This window comes from Mustela putorius, unplaced genomic scaffold (genome assembly GCF_011764305.1).
Source record: "Mustela putorius furo isolate JIRA1106 unplaced genomic scaffold, ASM1176430v1.1 tig00000127_pilon_pilon_pilon, whole genome shotgun sequence".
NCBI classification, from domain to species: Eukaryota; Metazoa; Chordata; class Mammalia; order Carnivora; family Mustelidae; genus Mustela; species Mustela putorius.
This window is the reverse complement of record NW_025421288.1, coordinates 8688589-8707855: the sequence shown is the minus strand read 5'-3', so window position 1 is coordinate 8707855 and position 19267 is coordinate 8688589. Positions and strand designations below refer to the sequence as shown.

The 19267-nt window shown below is 37.3% G+C and overlaps 1 protein-coding gene across 6 annotated transcripts in view; it reads right to left on the bottom strand.

The window, feature by feature from the left end:
* SLC22A10 (solute carrier family 22 member 10) overlaps window positions 1-18477 on the bottom strand; it is a 28538-nt gene extending 10061 nt beyond the window's left edge. For 5 of the 6 annotated variants that reach the window (XM_004770237.3, XM_004770241.3, XM_004770240.3 and 2 more), the window contains exons 1-2: window positions 17942-18477; window positions 16626-16729 (exon numbers count right to left, since the gene is read on the bottom strand). In XM_004770237.3, coding sequence (XP_004770294.1) covers window positions 16626-16729; window positions 17942-18343 — 506 coding nt within the window. In that variant the 5' untranslated portion in view covers window positions 18344-18477. The remainder of the gene's footprint in view (window positions 1-16625; window positions 16730-17941) is intronic. The other variant, XM_004770239.3, reaches the window with a different exon arrangement.
* Window positions 18478-19267: the final 790 nt, after the last annotated feature.

Genomic DNA, 19267 nt, shown 5'->3' with positions numbered 1-19267 from the left:
TGTATTTAGCATAGTAGGGAGTCTGTAAATCGTCTAGAACGCAGGAGAGCTGTGTACTTGGGTCTCTAGGACCATACAGGTTAAGGTTAAACTGATACGGAACTGATGGTTACATCAGTGGAACAATCAAAGTTGCTTAACGGTTGTATAAGAGGGACTCTGTTAAAGTTGGATATATAGGCCTCAAGCAACATGCCTTATCTAGAACAGAATGTAAGAGTGCCACAGCTCAAAGAAAGAAAATTAGAGAAATTTCTCAGAGGAAAGAATTACATGAGATGTAGACTGAGGGGAGAAACGTGAAAGACAAAGAAAAGGAAACTCTGTGGATCACTAGGCATCAGGAAAATGGAGTCATAGTTGGAACAAGTGGGACTAAATAAAATCTGCTCGTCTACATGCTCAGTAAGAAAAATACATGGACAAAGTTTAAGATTGGGAAATCCTCTGCAATATTTGAAAAAGAATTCCAAAAATATTAAAATAATTCCCCCCAAAAGGCAAAAGGTGTGAAACATAGGAATGAAAACAACAAATGATCCCACATCACAATCATTATCGTCACCCAAGAAATAAGACAGAAAACAAAAAATAAATAAATAAAATGGTAGACTGAAACAAAACCATAACAACAATCACAACCAAATGTATTGCTAATAGCCCAGTCTATCAAATAATAGACATTACCAGAATAGGTTAAATATATATATATATATATATATATATATATATATATATATATACACACACACACACACACTGTCAATGATCGTACTTAAAATACTGTAGGGTGAAAGTACATGATAGAAAAAGATATACAATTCATATAGCAAAAGGAAGAACACCGCAGTCTTTATATTAATATCAAATAAAATGAATTTCAAAACAAAATACATTTGCAGAAATAATGCTGAAAATGTCAAGTGTATATACACTCAAAAAATTACAAAACACATGAATTAAAATTGACAAAATCTGAAATATAATTCACAATGATAGTTGGAGACAGTTTTCAATATATGTATTGTGGGAAGATATATATAATACAAAAGTTGCCATTTTAATCTTTTGCAGATGTACAATTCAGTGGTTAATTACAGTCATCATATTTCACGATCATGACTATTGCCATTTTCATCACCCTAGACAAAAAACTTTATAAACATTAAGCAACAACTCCTCATTCTTCCCTTCCCTCTCTTCCTTCTAGTAATCTCTAATCTACCTTCTGTCTCCACTAATTTGCCTAGTCTAGATATTTTTATGAAATGTAGGCAATGCTTACATTTGTCCTTCTGTGCCTGTCTTAGTTCAGTTAGCATGACTGTTTTGAGGTTTGTTTGTGTTGTACCATATGCCATTCTTTTTTCTGGATGAATAATATTACATATATATATATACATAAACACATATATATGTGTATGTATATATATATACATGTATATGTGTGTATACACACACATATACATGTGTATATATATATATATACATATATATATAATATTTGTTTATCCATTAATCTGTTGATGGATACTTGAATTGTTTCACCTTTGGCTATAGAAGTAATGCTGTCGTGAACATCAGTGTACAACTACCTGTTGAAGTCCCTGTTTTCAATTTTTTATAGTATACACCTAGGAAGGGAATTGCTGGTTCATATGGCAATTCTGCTTAGATTTTTGAACTGTCTTCCACAATGGCTTCACTACTTTCTGTTCTCAACATCAGTGCACAAGGGTTTCAATTTCTCCACATATCTATTCAAGATCTTTGCTGATTTTTATGATTTATCATCTTGTTGTTGAGTTGTAGGTGTTCTTTATGTATTCTGGATATTAAGCCCCTTTCAGATATATGATTTGCAAATATTTTCACTGATTTGTAGGTTGTCTTCTAACTCTCTTGATAATGACAATGTTAATTTTTATGAAATCCAATCTACTTATTTTTCTTTTGTTGTTTGTGCTCTTGTTTACAAGGTTGTAAACATTTATTTCTATGCTTTAAGAATTTTATAGATCATTGATTCATTTAGAGCTAATTTTTGCATAGAACATCAGGTAGGGGTAAACCTCATTCTATTTTTTTACTAACATATAATGTATTATTTGTTTTGGAGGTAGCGGTCTGTGATTCATCAGTCTTACACAACTCACAGCGCTCACCATAGCACACACCCTCTCCAGTGTCCATCACCCAGCTACCCCATCCCTCCCTTATCCACTCCAGCAACCCTCAGTTTGTTTCCTGAGATTAAGAGTCTCTTATGTTTTGTCTCCCTCTCTGGTTTCATCTTGTTTCACTTTTCCTTCCCTTCCCCTAATAGCCTCTGTCTTGTTTCTCAAATTCCTCAAATCAGTGAGACCATATGATTTGTCTTTCTCTGATTGACTTATTTTGCTTAGCATAATACGCTCTAGTTCCATCCACGGCATTGCAAATGGCAAGATTTCATGGGTTTTGATGGCTGCATTATATTCCATTATATATATATATACCACATCTTCTTCATCCATTCATCTGTTGATGGACATCTGAGCCCTTTCCATAGTTTGGCTATCGGGAACATTCCTGCTATAAACATTGAGGTGCATATGTCCCTTTGGATCACTACATTTATATCTTTGTGGTAAATACCTACTAGTGCAATAGCTGGGTCATAGGGTAGCTCTATTTTCAACTTTTTAAGGAACTCCATACTGTTTTCCAGAGTGATCGGACCAACTTGCATTCCCACCAACAGTGTAGGAGGGCTCCCCTTTCTCCACATCCTCACCAACATCTATTGTTTCCCGACTTTTTAATTTTAGCCATTTTGACTGGTGTGAGTTGGTATCCCTCTGTAAACTTCATTCTATTTTATGTGAAAATTCAGTTCAATGCCATTTGCTGAAGAACATGTTCTTTTCTACACTGAATGGCCTTGACACCCTTGTTCAAAAGTCAGTTGGCTATAAATGTATGAGTTTACTTCTGGACTCTCAGCTCTACTACAGTGATTTATATGTCTATCCATATGCCAAAACCATAGTAATCATTTACTGTAACTCGGTAGTAATTCTGAAGCCAGGAAACACAAGTCCTCTGAATTTATTCTTCTTTTTCAACACCATTTGACTATTTGGATCCCCATGCAATTTCATCTGAATCTGAAGTTCAGCTTTTTCATTTTTGCAAAAAACAATACTGGATTTTGATAGGGATTTCATAAAAACTATAGATTGCATTAAGTACTACTGACTTATTCCTAATATTACATCTTCCTACCTCATTAACATGGGATGTTTCCATTTATTTAGTTCTCTAATTTCTTCTTTTTTCTTTTTCTTTTCTTTTTAGAGGGAGAATCTTAAGCATGCTCCACCCTGCTGAAGCACAGACCCCAATGCAGGGCTCAACCTCACTACCCTGAGATCATGACCTTAGCCAAAATCGAGTCAGATGCTTAACTGACTGAGCCACCCAGGTGACCTGACCTATCTTCATTTTTAAAAAATTATTTTCCCCTTTTGCTGTTCAGCTTGGGAGCTTCCCATTACCCTGTCTTCCAGATCACTGATATGTTCTTCTGCATCCACTAATCTACTGTTGATTTCCTCTCCTGTGTTTTTTATTTCAGTTGTATTCTTCAACTCTAATTCTTTTTTAAATTTAAACGACATATCAGATAAAGGACTAGTGTCCAGAATCTATAAAGAACTTAGCAAACTCAACACCCAAAGAACAAATAATCCAATCAAGAAATGGGCACAGGACATGAACAGACATTTCTGCAAAGAAGACATCCAGATGGCCAACAGACACATGAAAAAGTGCTCCATCTCACTCGGTATCAGGGAAATACAAATCAAAACCACAATGAGATATCACCTCACACCAGTCAGAATGGCTAAAATTAACAAGTCAGGAAATGACAGATGCTGGCGAGGATGCGGAGAAAGGGGAACCCTCCTACACTGTTGGTGGGAATGCAAGCTGGTGCAGCCACTCTGGAAAACAGCATGGAGGTTCCTCAAAATGTTGAAAATAGAACTGCCCTATGACCCAGCAATTGCACTATTGGGTATTTACCCTAAAGATACAAACGTAGTGATCCAAAGGGGCACGTGCACCCGAATGTTTATAGCAGCAATGTCCACAATAGCCAAACTATGGAAAGAACCTAGATGTCCATCAACAGATGAACGGATCAAGAAGATGTGGTATATATACACAATGGAATACTATGCAGCCATCAAAAGAAATGAAATCTTGCCATTTGCGACAACATGGATGGAACTAGAGCGTATCATGCTTAGCGAAATAAGTCAAGCAGAGAAAGACAACTATCATATGATCTCCCTGATATGAGGAAGTGGTGATGCAACATGGGGGCTTAAGTGGGTACGAGAAGAATAAATGAAACAAGATGCCCATCACCCAATTACCCCATCCCCCCACCCACCTCCACTCCAGCAACCCCCAGTTTGTTTCCAAGAGCTAAGAGTCTCCCACGGTTTTTCTCCCTCCCTGATGACTTCCCATTCTGTTTTCCTCCCTTCCCCTATTGTCCTCTACCCTGTTTCTTATATTCCACATATACATGGAACTGTAGTAATTGTCTTTCTCTGGTTGACTTATTTTGCTCAGCATAATACCCTCCACACTGGTCCTTTTTTGTATTTTCTATCTCTTTATTGGAAGTATCAAGGAGTTCTTCCACTCTTCTCTCCAGTCTGTATCTTTACTATCATTACTTTAAATTCTTTATCAAGCATATTGCTTATCTCCATTTAATTTTGTTCTTTTTCTGATGTTTTTTTTCTTTTAGAGCATATTTTTCTGTCTCCCTATTTTGCTTGACTTTCTCTGTTTGTTTTTATAAATCTGGCAGAAGAGTGACTTCTCCTAAACTTGAAGGAACAACCTTGTGTATGATTGTCCCCAGTGTAGATTGTGTGTGGCGGGTGACTTTTGCTGGCTTCCTGGACCTGTGGCTGATATGCGCTGGGGGTCCTGGGGCTTTCCATGTAGCTGTCAAAACAGCTAAAGCTAAAGCAGATGCAAGCCAACTAAAACAAATCAGGTGGTTCTGGAGTGTTCTGGGGCACTTTGCCCCCTTGTCCCCTCAGCATAAAGACTAGGGTTGTAGTGAACATTAACCAGGAGTGTCCCCGTGTACACTGCCCTGTGACTGCCTTGGTGGGATGCCTGGAGCTGGTGTGGGCTAGGGATCCAGGTTTCACTAAGGTGGCATGCCAGTTAGGGCACCCAGGCTGTGCTCTGATCTGGGCTTTCATGTTAGAGGGGAAGTGTGGACAGAGTCCATTAGCTCCACACACCTGGAGAGCATTCGAAGAGCTCCCCTCCACCCTGTTTGGCAAAATTCTAGGCTAGCTCTTTGATATGCTAGTTGCTTTTTTTAATTAGAAAAATATGTGATTTTATTTAAAATTTTTATTAAATTTTTAAATTTAATTTTATTTTTTCAGTGTTCAAAGATTCGTTTTTTATGCACCACACCCAGTGCCCCATGTAAATGTGCCCTCCTTAATACCCACAACCAGGCTCCCCCATCCCCAACCCTCTCCCCTCCAAAACCCTCTGTTTGTTTCTCAGAGTCCACAATCTCTCATGCTTTGTCTCCCCCTCCAATTTCCCCCAATTCACTTTTCCTCTCCATCTCCTAATGTTCTCCGTGTTATTCCTTATGCTCCACAAGTAAGTAAGAAACCATATGATAACTGACTTTCTCTGCTTGACTTATTTCACTCAGCATATTTGCTTTTTTAAACCATGGCTTTAAGGAAGAAGGAGAAGGAGGGGTAGGATAAAAGAAAAAAGAAAAGAAGGGAAAAAACCAAAAACCAAAAATCTACAGCTTTTTTTCTGTGTCCCAGCTCGACCAGGGCTGGTGTGAGGTTGTGGACCCAGGGATCTCTGAGGCAGCAAGCCAGTTATGGCATTCAGGCCCTGCACTGGTCTGGGCTTTTAAAATAGACAGGGAGCATCAGCCAGTCCCTCTGACCTGGAGAGTGTTCCTGCAGCTCCTCCTCCATCTGGCTGGTGAAATTCTAGTGCTGTCTTTACTTATGCTAGCTGCACTTTTTTTTTCTCAATTCTTTTCTTTAAATTCCAGTATGTTACCGTACAGTGTGATATTAGTTGCTTTTTTTTTTTCTGTGCCCAAGGACAGAGGAAGCTGTTCCCAGTCCTTCAGCACTATCCCTCATAGCGTGGGGATGGAGGTTCCCTTGGTCACCATGTTGCTATCTCTCTGGATGTTCTCTTTGCTGTTCTGTCTTCTGTTGTGCAGATGTTCAGTGGCCTTCAGTTCAGTTCATCCTCAGGAGGGCTGTTCTACATTTAGGTGCTCTTTGGTGTGTTCCATGGGGGTTGACTCCAGGGTCTTCCTATGTCACCTTTATGACTTCACACATACACCCCCATTACACACACACACACACACACACTTTTATAAACTTTCATGTTGTTGTTTAGTGCCACATTGTTTCAACTTGAAGAAATCCCTTCAGCACTTCTTGTTAGGCAGTTCTAGTGGTGACGCATTCCCTCAGTGATTGTTTATCTAGGAAAGTCTTTATTTCTCTTTCATTCTTTTTTTTTTCAGGTTTTATTTGTTTTTCATCTCATCTTATTCATTCATTCATTCATTTTTAGCCTTTTAAATTCCAGTATACTTACTTGTGTTACTTATACCTGTTACGTGAGTTTCAGGTATACAATATAGTGATTCATCAATTCTACACATTAGTCAGGGTTCATTAGGACAAGTGTACTCCTTGATCCCCATAACGGATTTCTCCCAAGCCCCTGCCCACCTCCATTCTGGTAACAATCAGTTTGTTCTCTGTAGATAAGGGTCTGTTTCTTATATCTTATATCTTATTTCTTATATCTCTTTTCTTATATCTCTTTTTTCCCTTTGTTCCTTTGTTTTGTGTCCTAAATTCCACATATGAATGAAATCATATGGTACAAAGAGACAGTTTTGCCAGATAAAGCGTCCTTGGTTGGCAGGGTTTTTTTTTTTAAAGATTTTATTTATTTATTTGACAGACAGAGATCACAAGTAGGCAGAGGGGTAGGAAGAGAGAGAAGGAAGCAGGCTCCATGCTGAGCAGAGAGCCCGATGTAGGGCTCCATCCCAGGACCCCGGGATCATGACGCAAGCCAAAGACAGAGGCTTTAACCCACTGAGCCACTAAGGTGCCCTGGTTGGCAGGTTTTTCTTTCAATATTTTGAATATATAATTCCACTCTCGGGCGCCTGGGTGGCTCAGTGGGTTAAGCCGCTGCCTTCGGCTCAGGTCATGATCTCAGGGTCCTGGGATCGAGTCCCACATCGGGCTCTCTGCTCAGCAGGGAGCCTGCTTCCTCCTCTCTCTCTGCCTGCCTCTCTGCCTACTTGTGATCTCTGTCTGTCAAATAAATAAATAAAATCTTAAAAAAAAAAAAAAAAAAAAATAATTCCACTCTCTGTTGGACTGCAGGGTTTCTGAGAAGTCTACTGATTGTCCTCTGGCAATTCCCTTGTTTTTGACAAATCACTTTCTTCTTGCTGCTTTACAAACTCTCTCTTTAACTTGTGATTATTTGATTATTCAGTTCTACTGGACTTGCCATTGACCCTTTTTGGGTTCTACCTATTTGGGAACTTTGGGGATTCATAAATCAAGATGTCCATTTCTTCCTCTAGATTTGAGGAGTTCTTAGCCATTATTTCTTTAAATAAGCATTCTTCTGTCCTTTTCTCTCTCTCTTCTCCTTCTAGGACAACCATAAGGCACACATTGTCTCACTGGATTTTGTCCCATAAGTCTCATATGCTTTCTGAACTCTTTTCCAACTTTTTTTTCTTTCTGTTCCTCTAACTGGATAATTTCAAAAGACCTCTCCTGAAGTTCACTTATTTTTCCTTCTGCATGATCGAGTCTGATGTTGAAGCTCTCTGTTGAATTTTTCACTTCAGTCACTGGATTCTTCAGTTCCAGGATTTCTATTTGGTTCTTTTTTAATGTTTTTTCTTTTGTTTCTTTATTACACTTCTCATTTTGTCCGTGTACTGTTTTCCTAATTTCATTTAGTTGTCCATCAGTGCTCTCTTGTATTTCTCTGAGCTTCTTTAAGATAATTATTTTGAATTCTTTCTCAAAAAGTTGAAGGATTTCGATTTCTTTAGGGACAGTTATTGTGGCTTTATTAGTTTCTTTTGATGGTATCATGTATCCCTGATCCTTCATGATTGTATAGCCTTGCATTGGTTTCTCTTCCTTGAAGGAGCAGACACTTCTTGACTTTATAGATTGGTTTTGAGTACCCAGACTGTTGGGACTGCCTCTGAGATCATGGTTGGGTGAGGCTGGAGCTGGGTGATGTGGCTGCTGTGGGGTCCATGATGATACCCATTTAGTGGGCCTTTTACTGGCGGTATAAGTTGGTGTGGCTCCTGCCAGGCCCCTGGACTGGCAAGACTGCCCTGATCCTTGGTGTGCAGTGTCACAGGACCACTTCAAGACCTGCGGTAAGGTCTGAGTCCAGTAGGTCTGTAATCAAGGTCACCAATGAGCATGGCACTTCCTGGATCACTTAGTGGATGTGGCTTGTGGCAAATTCACAGAAAAATTGGGTTGGAACTGGATCTGCAAGGGTCAGGTTCCTTTCTGGTCCACAGCTAAGACCACAATCAGTGGGCCTGTTACTAGAATGCTTCTCAAGTCTGCCCTTCTCAATCTTAACCTCTACTGAGTTTTGAAAATCTGACCTGAATCCTAAGGTTCCAACAAAGGCGTTTTTGTCTTTGGATGATGGCTAAATCATTGTTGCGATATGGGGATAAACCTAGGGACCTCCTATTCTGTCCTCTTGCTGACATCATTACACTTCTTTTCCCTCTTTTAATGTAGGTATTTATAGCTATGAATGTCCCACTGAGCACTGTCTTCACTACATCCCATAAATTTTGGTATGTTGACATTTTTATTAAATTGATCTGAGTATTTTCTAAACCCCTTTGTGATTTCTTCTTTGACACATCAGTTGTCTTTAAGTGTGCTGTTTAATTTCTATGAATTTGAATTTTCCAGTTTTGCTTCTGCTATTGACTTCTGGTTTCACTCTCTTATAATCAGAGAAGATATTTTATATAATTTTGATCTTTTGAAGTCTATTGATTCCTGGTTTTGCACCTTATAATGCAGTCTAGTCGAAATAATGTTCTGTGTACCCTTGAAAAGTGTGTATATTCTGCTATTGTCAGGTAGAGAGTTCTGCATGTCGGTCGGCCATGCTAGTTTCTGCTCAAGTCCTCTAACTCCTTACTGTTCTTCTGTCTAGATGTTACTCCATTATTAAAACTGAGGCATTGACTATGGAAAACCATATGGAGGTTTCTCAAAACATTGAAAATAGAGCTACCTGATGACCTAGCAATTGCACTACTGGGCATTTATTCCAAAGATACAAATGTAGTGATCCGAAGGGGTAACTGCACCCCAATGTTTATAGCAGCAATGTCCACAATAGCCAAACTATGGGAAGAGCCCAGATGTCCATCGGCAGATGTATGGATAAAGATGTGGTATATATGTACAATGGAATATTACACAGCCATAAAAAATGAAATCTTGCCCTTTACAACAACATGGGTGGAACTGGAGGGTTTATGCTAAGTGAAATAACTCAATCACAGAAAGAAAATTATCATATGATCTCACTGATATGTGGAATTTGAGAAACAAGGCAGAGGATCATAGGGGAAGAGAAGAGAAAATGAAACAAGATGAAGCCAGAGAGGAAGACAAACGGTAAAAGACTCTTAATCATAGGAAACAAATTGAGTGTTGTTGGTGGGGAGTGGGGAAAGGGTATGTGGTAGTTAGGTGATGGACACTGGGGAAAGTATGTCTTGTGGTGAGCTCTGTGTGTTGTGTAAGATTGATGAATCACAGACCTGTAACCCTCAAAAAATAATACATTATATGTTAATAATTTTGTTAATTTGAAAAAAAACAGGAAGAATGATAAAGAATAGAAGAGAAAAAATAAAGACTTCCAAGATTAGAAATGAAAGTGGAAATATTACTAAAAATCTTTAAAGTAAAAGAAAATTATATTTAACAGCAATAAACCAAATAAATACAATTAGTCTGAACAAATAATTTGCAAACTAATCCACATTTTATTTGCCCAAACTTTCTTAATTTTTGACAAAGGTATCAAGACAAGTACCTGGAAAGGAAAAAAAAGTTTCAACACAAGACGCTGGAAAAAGAGTGAAAGAAAAACAAACAAACAACAACAACAACAAAACCCTCAACCTTCTACCTGATATCATACACAAGTAAAAGTTAAAGTATAAGAAATAAAGTATAGGAAAATATTATGTAACCCTGTGATAAACAATTTTTTTAAATAAGACAAAAAATGACTAAGAATAAAAGAAAAAATAATAGACTAGACTATATTATAACTAAATACAACTGCTCTTCCAAACAAATCATTTTTTTTCTTAAATATTTTATTTATTTATTTGACAGAGAGAAATCACAAGTAGATAGAGAGGCAGCCAGAGAGAGAGAGAGAGGGAAGCAGGCTCCCTGCTGAGCAGAGAGCCTGATGCGGGACTCGATCCCAGGACCCTGAGATCATGACGTGAGCCGAAGGCAGCAACTTAACCCACTAAGCCACCCAGGCACCCCAAAGAAATCATTTTTTAAAAAAGAAAAATCTATAAGCCAGATTGAGAAAAAATATTTCCCTAAATACCTCTGATAGACTTTATCAGAATATATTGATAGCTTCTATAGATCAATAAAAAGATAACAAACCAAAAGAGCAAAACACTTATGACTTCACAAACTAAGACAAAATAATAACCAACAAGCACATTTAAAAGAGATTGCCTTTGCTAGATATTGGAAAGTAGCAAATTCAAACAATGAAATACCACTTTACAGCCACTAGTATTAATAAACACTGAAATCTCATTATCAAATATTCTTAAAGAAACAGAATAACTAAAATCTCATAATTTTTCAGTGTAAGTTACAAATGAAGCAACCACTTTGGAAATCAGGTATTTTTATAAAGTTAAAAATAGACTGTAAAGCAACAATTCTGCTCTTAGACATTTATCCAAGAAAAATGAACACTTATGTCCTGAAAGAGAATGCTTTTAGCTGAAGTTCAGAAGTTAAAAAGAAAAGAAAAGAAAGAACTGAAATGAAATCCAACCAAATGTAGGAATCTCAATTTTTTAGTTCAGCTAAGGAAGCCAAACACACAAAAAATACTGTTTTATGAGGTCTTAGAACAGATAAAATTCTATGCTGATATAAATTAGCATAGTGTTTAGGGATGCGAATTGCCTAAAAAATGTTCAACTGTTCCATCTGGGTTGATAGAAATTTCCATATTTCCATCATGGCTGGTTGAACTGGTGGTTACACTTGTTTATGCATTTGTCAAAACTCATCAAGCAGCATTCATAAAAATTGCATTCATTTTAAAGTCTGCATAATTTGTAATAAATAAATAGTGGACAAACAAATAAAAAATAAAGTAAAAAAAAACAACAACCAATGTGAGGCATTGAAGATTTCAACTACTACTAGACAATTAGTTTGCTCTTCAATTATGCCAATGATTGAAACATATGTTAGAGAACATTTTTCTTTCATGCATATGTGGTTATGATTGTTACAGCTTCTTGATGAACTGACTCTTGTATCAATATATAACATCCTTGTCTCTTGTAACAATTTTTTATTTAGTCTATTTTGTCTTTTATTATAGCCAACCCAGCTCTCTTTTAATTACTGTTTTTTTTTCCTTTGTTCCAGAATTCACTGTTTATGCACCATACCCAGTGCTCCATGCAATACATGCCCTCCAAGGAACATCTCTTTGCATTCTTACATTTTGAATCTATTTGTGTCTACAGATCTAAAACGAGTCTCTCGTACACGGCATATGGTTGCACCATGTTTTATTATGGCTGGATCATGTTTTGTTTATGCATTGTACTAATCTCTGCCTTTTGTTAGAAGGATTGTATCTATTCATATTTAAATTAGTTTTTGACAAGGAACTACTTCTGCTATTTTGCTGTTTTCTGTATGTCTTTTATCTTTTTCATTATTCATTTCTTCCATTACTGCCTTCATTTATGTTTACTTGATTTTTTCTATGTACCATTTCAAGTCTCTTTCTTTTTTAAAGATTTTATTTATTTATTTATTTGTCAGAGAGAGAGAGCAAATGGAGGCAGAGGCAGAGAGAGAAGTAGGCTCCCCGCTGAGCAAGAACCCTGATGCAGGACTCCATCCCAAGACCCCAGGACCATGACCCAAGCCGAAGGCAGTGGCTTAACCAACTGAGCCACCCAGGTGTCCCCTCAAGTCTCTTTTGTTTCCTTTTGTGTCTATTATGAGATATGTTCTTTGTGGTTACCATGGAATGACATTTAACATCCCAAATTTTAAAAATATGGTTTGAATTGATGCCAACTTCAATAGCATGCAAAATTCTAAATGATATTTGACATGCCTAAAATATATAAAACTAAAGAACCTACACATAAGCCCTACAATCTAATTGATGAAGTTGTTTCCCAAGAAAGATACAGGTTAACAATTCTGATGCTGATGCACATGTGGAATTGAACAAATGACTATGTGGATGGTGGTTGGTAGAACACAGATTTTTCACTTTGGGGGAGGGAATTCACAGATAAGCAAGGGAAGGAGACTAGAATGGTCATTATAGTGATAGATTAGAGTTGGAAACATTAGTATGAACTCATGTGTATCTTAATATACATACAGATGATTACACATAGAAGTATTTATGCACATTTATATATATGGGTTAGAATACACACTTGCAGGTCCTTGTTCTTTCACCTAAGAGGACTTAGAAACAATGGCACTCCAGATCAAAAACCAGACCTAGTACCCATATATTATTTAATTTTTTTGCTTTTCTGTTTTAACATACGAAACCTGTACATAATTAATGTTTACAACTTGAGTTTGGAATTAAGTATAGACTGTGAAATCATCATTACAACCTATGCCATACATATTAACTGCAAAAGGTTTCTTTCACCATTTTATATTTTATTTTTTATAAGAACACTTAACATAACAAAAACATAAATAAGAGGAAGTAAAAGGGTAGAGATTTTATATGTGAATGAACTTAAGGTTTGTTTTTATTTCATTCATTTATTTTATACCTATAAAATAAACTGTTATATCTATATTTTTTGTAAGCCTCATAGTAGCCACAAACGAAAAACTACATTAGATTCACAAAGGATAAAGGGAAGAGAACCAAAGTATGCCACTAAGGAAAATGATCTTTCAAAAGGAAGACAGCAAAAGAGGAAGAAAAGAATAAGGGACATACAAAACAGCCAGGAAATAATGAATAAGATGGAATTAATGAGACTTATCTATCAATAATTACTCTAAATACAAATGGACTGAATTCCCCAATTTAAAAAAGAGAGACAAAGAGGGTTATTATATAAGGGGTCAATTCATCAACAAGATATATCAATCATAAGTAAATATGCACCTAACATAAGAGCACTCAAATATATTAAGCAAATTCTAACAGGTCTGAAGGTAGAAGCAAAAAAAAACCACAAAAATTGTAGCTCCGTTCTCAGCAATAAATAAATCATCCAGACTGCAAATCAATAAGGGAACATTGGACTTCAACTGTATTTTAGAAAAAATGATCATTATAAACACACATAGAACATTCACCCAACAACAGCAAAATACACATTTTCGTCAAGTGCACATGAAACATTCTCCAAGACAGATTATATGTTAGGTCAAGAAAATTTAAGAAAATTAAAATTATATCAAGCATCTTTTGCAACCACAAGGGGATAAAACTAGAAATACAGGGGGAAAGTTGGAAAATTTGCAAATATATGGAAATTAAACAACTGGAAAACCAATGAGTCAAAGAAGAAATCAAATGAGAAATAAATAAAATCTTGAAACAAATAAAAATGGTAACACAACATACCAAAATCTGTGAAATAAATAAAAGCTATATATGACAGCCTGTAGCTAACATTCTACTCAGTAAAGGGCTGAAAGATTCTCTTCTAAGTTCAGGAAAAGATAAGGGTGCCCACTTATAGCACTTCTATTCAGCATAGCACCGGAAGTCCTAGCAAGAGCAATTAGGCAAGAAAAAATAAATAAAAGACATAAGATTGGAAACAAAGAATTAAATTGCCTCTGTTGCAGGTGATACAATCTTATATAGTGAAAATCCTAAATACTCAACCAAAAAATTGTTAAAGCTAATCTAAAAATTCAGTACTATGGTCAACTAATATTTGATAAAGGATCCAATAATACAAAATGGAAACAAGATGTTCTCTTCAATAATGTACTGGCTAAAATGGAAAATTACACGCAGAAATGTAATTTGACCCCCATCTATCGCACTTACAAAAATTAACTCAAAATGGATTAAAGACTTAAAAATTAGACCTGAGCTTAACCAACTGAGACACCCAGGTGCCCCAAGAAAAAAAATTTTAACCATCGAGTTAAACATCATGGAAATCCAACAGAGTTTTTAAAAGCATGGTCCTCTTGAAAGAGAAACAGTAATGACAGTAATATGAATGGTGACAGCAACACTATGACAGATTATTGAATGAAATGAATTAACTTGAATAAATGCTGTGAATTGTCTTCTCTATTCAAAAAAAAAAAAAGAATTAGACCTGAAACCATTAAACTCCTAGTTAAAAGGGAAAAAAAAAAAAAGAGAGAGAGAGAGAGAAATCTTCTTGACATTGGTCTTCACACAAGTTTTTGGATATAATAACCATTCAAACTGCTGTAAGGTTATATTTCTTTGTAGTTTTGATTTCCATTTCCCTGATGGTCAGAAATATTAAACACCATTTCATAAGCCTGTTGCCCATTTCTGTGTCTTCTTTGGAGAAATATCTGTTTAGTTTCTTTGCCTATTTTCTTACATTTTTATTAATTTTTTTAATTTCTTCTCAGTGTTCCAGAATTCATTGTTTAGGCCACCACACCCAGTGCTCCATGCAATACGTGCCCTCCACAATACCTACCACCAGGCTCACCCAAGCTCCCCTCCAAAACCCTCAGTTTGTTCCTCAGAGCCCACAGTCTCTCATGGTTTATCTCCCCCTCCAATTTCCCCTAACTCCCTTCTCCTCTCCATATTTTTTAATCTAGTTATTCATTTTGGTTTTGGTTTTGCTCTTGATTATATTGGTTTCCTTTATATTCTGAATATTAATCCTTTATCAAATATATGGATTGCAAATATTTTTCCCATTCTGTAGATTTTCTTTTCATGTTGTTGATTGTTTCCATTGTCGTTCAGAAGCTTCTTAGTCTGATGTAATCTCACTTGTCTATTTTTGCTTTCATTGCCTATACTTTTGGTGCCAAGACCATGGTTCAGAAGCTTTTTATTTATGTTCAATTCAAAATCTGTAGCTTAGCTATAAGGCTCGGTCTTCTTCACCAAATTTTCTACTCTCCTATTCTGTCATATCCACCTTCTTCTCCCCCATCCCCACAGACACATACACATATACTACCCTATATGAATTAATATAAACTACCCTATATAAGCTCATATAAACTCATCAATCAGCATTTTATGATGAATCATCAAAAAGGACTCCGTCAAAACATTAGTCAATATCAACACTTTGACCCTGATATCTTTTATGAATTACATTTAGGGTGATATACTCAGAGATCTCAATTTTCACTTGAAAGATTAAATTAAGTTTTTCTAATAGACAATAAGGGATACTCTAAATCTCCATTTCCTCCAAGGAAGACCTGAGTCTATGCATTCCATGGTTGGCTGCCACTTCACGATGGGCACTGCCAGGTGCAGGACACCCCAAACTTCTCACAACACAAATCATGACATGCAAAGTCTTTAGACTAATTACTTCATATGGTTGCAAAAATTTATCTCTAAAAAGCCTGAATACCCCCCCTTTATTTTTTAACAAAAATCAAGCAGCCAGATTTAGCCACAATTATTTCTTAATGTAACTTCAATGCCACCTCATTATGTTTTATATCGATGTCTATTAATTACAGTTGGACAACAATGCCATGATGATCAGTCTGAAAACTTATAAGCACTTAACTCCCTGGGTCCAGTAGGGAATTAACAGAGAAGCCCTGCTGAAGCTTCCAATGCTGTTCTCTGTATCCATGTCTTTAGACAAGCTGAACCCCCTGTCTTAGAGTACCTTTCTCTCCCTGCCCATAGGTAACTCCTTCTCATCTTTGTAAATGAAGTATTATGGTATCTTCTGATAAATACTGTTCTAAAATGCCCATAGGTTTTATGGAGATGTCACTGTTGTACCCTGTACAAAGATATGTATGACAACAAAATGGCATTTATCATACAGACTCTAATTCTCCACTTCCATCTCTAGCTCCTAAGGAACCAAGGCAACCCATAACAGCATAAATTGCATTTTGGAACCCAATAAAGACTTCTTTATGAAAGAGTTAATCATAAGCTGGTGAAAACACCATAGAATAAGAGCAGTGAGATCTGGAGACACTCACCTGTCTGAGAGATGACCACCTATGAGGCCTCCCACCAGCATTCCAGCCATGAATAGGGATTGAACAACTGATTTCTGTGACTGATAATTACATACTAGGTCCCACTGGAAGAGAAGGAAGTCAGCACCGAGTAGTTTCACAGCAGCTTACAATCCCGCAGTGTGCGCTTGCTGCAACAGCCGTCAGTGGACATGCTCCCCAGGCTTCCTTTCCTACATCTACTTACATGTATCACCCAAGTCTCAATTTAAGCATGACTTTCTCCAGAAATCCTCAACTAAATCTTCTGGGTTATATTGGGGCCCCATCTTGATATGTGCTTAGCATTCCGTACCTCAGTGGTTCTCAATCTTTGCTACACACTGAAAACACTGAGGAGATTTTCTAAAATACTGTTGCCTGCATTTCCTACCTTAAGTGAAACACTCTGATTTTTTTCTCTGAGAAGGAGCCAGGGCATGGAGATTTTTTTTTTTTTAATTAATACAGTTACTTCCAATTTGCGGCTAGGCTGAGAACAAGTGACCAGATAATAACTTTTCACACACTATATCAAGTACTTACTTGTCTAATCATTAGTATTCAGACTGTATTTAGTGGAATCCATGTCTAGTTGGTTGATTTCACTGACCTCAAATTCAACGTCAGTGTTTGGCAGTTAAGAAAGCAAATATCATATGATCTCAGTAATATGTGGAATTTAAGAAACAAAACAGGTGACCATATGGGAAAGGAGAAAAGAAAAAATGAGAGAGGGAAACAAGGCATAAGTGTTACTTAACTATAAGAACAAACAAACAGGGTTGACGGAGGGAGATGGGAGGGAGGTGGGCTTGATGGATGATGGGTATTAGGGAGGGCACTTGTGATGAACACTGTATTGTATGTAAGGAGGAATCAATGAATTCTACCCCAAAAACCAATATTGCACTCTATGTTAAGTAAAATTTGCTAGAAGAATGAAAGAGAGCTGGCTACAGTACCCACACAGTAATCCAAGACTTGAACCATGTTCATCCCGTTATTCTAAACACCCAGGGCACCTGGGTGGCTCAGGTGGTTAAGCATCTGCCCTTGGCTCAGGTCATGATTCCAAAGTCCTGGAATCCAGCCCTGCTTCAAGTTTCATGCTCAGCAGGGAGCCTGCTTCACCCTCTCTCTCTGCTGCTCCCCCCACTTATTCTCTCTCTCTCTCTGTGTCAAATAAATAAATACAATCTTTAAAAAGAAAAGACATTCGATGAATTAATAAATAAACAAACAAATAAATAAAAACCCAGACCGTATACTTAAAAGAGTTAAACGGGGCCTCTTACCTCAGTCACGATGGTGGAGGGGAAAGAGCTTTGGTCATACACCCAGCCATCTAGACAGGTCTCTTTGTCTGGCTCAGTCATGTTGGTGACACTTCCATTCAGATGAAGAAGCTGCCACTGGGGATGGATAAAGCGGTGACATTTCTCTGGCCTCAAATCTGAGTCCAGTGGGATGAAGATTCTCAGGAGGGTCTCAGGGCTAAGGATCCCACTATCGTTATCAGAAACTGTGTCATTGTCAAGGGTGTGCACCCAACAGCGATGACCAGGAATGACGGTAGTGAAGTTCTCCAGAAACATTTGACATGCTGTCATCACCAAAAAGGGAACAATTAAAACCATCTGAAGGATCTGGAATTTCCCCAGGCCACCAACTTGATCCAAGAGCTCCTGAAAGGCCATTGAGTGTGAACAGGTGATCCTCAAGAGAAGACTTTAAAGAGATAAATTCAAAGGGAGAAAACTGTTTCCTTTTATTAATTCACACTAAGCCAGTGCCAGTTTCTTATCAATCATTCCTACAACAGAGCCAAGGAAAGAGTATTGCTAGTCCTCCCGGAATCAGGAGATGTTAATTTTTTAGTAAAGTCACAGAGAAAATTATTTACCAGAGGCATTTCTGCTGGCAAAGATACCTGTTTAAAATTTTAATCTCTAAATGTGCTTGTCCTCAATGATCTTCTGAGTGAGAGTTGGACTTTGGCATGGACACAACTCTCTAAATAAGCTAAAATAAGCTTGTCAATGCATCCTCAGCCATTTCCAAAATACAGAGTTTGAGAGACAAAAAGTGAATGGCTGTGTGATTTTTCTGTGGAAAGAACAAAAAGCAAGTGTTTTTCTTGCTTGGTACTGAATTTAGGTTAAAACAGTTAAGGTATACAATCCTTTGTTTTTTTGAGGGGTTTTTTGTTTTTTTTTTTTTAAGATTTTCTTTATTTATTTGACAGAGAGAGAGAGAGAGAGAGAGAGTGAGAGAGGAAACAGAAGCAGAGGGAGTGGAAGTGAGAGAAGCAGCCTCCCACCAAGCAGGAAGCCCAATCCGGGGCTCAATCCTAGGACCCTGGGATCATGACCCAAGCCGAAGGCAGATGCTTAATGACTGAGAGACCCAGGTGCCCTACAATCCTTTGTTTTTATAGATTTTATTTATTTATTTATTTGACAGACAGTGATCACAGGTAGGCAGAGAGGCAGACAGAGAGAGAGAGAAGAAAGCAGGCTCCCCGCTGAGCAGAGAGTCCAATGCAGGGCTCGATCCCAGGGTCCTGGGATCATGACCTGAGCTGAAGGCAGAGGCTTAACCCACTGAGCCACCCAGGTGCC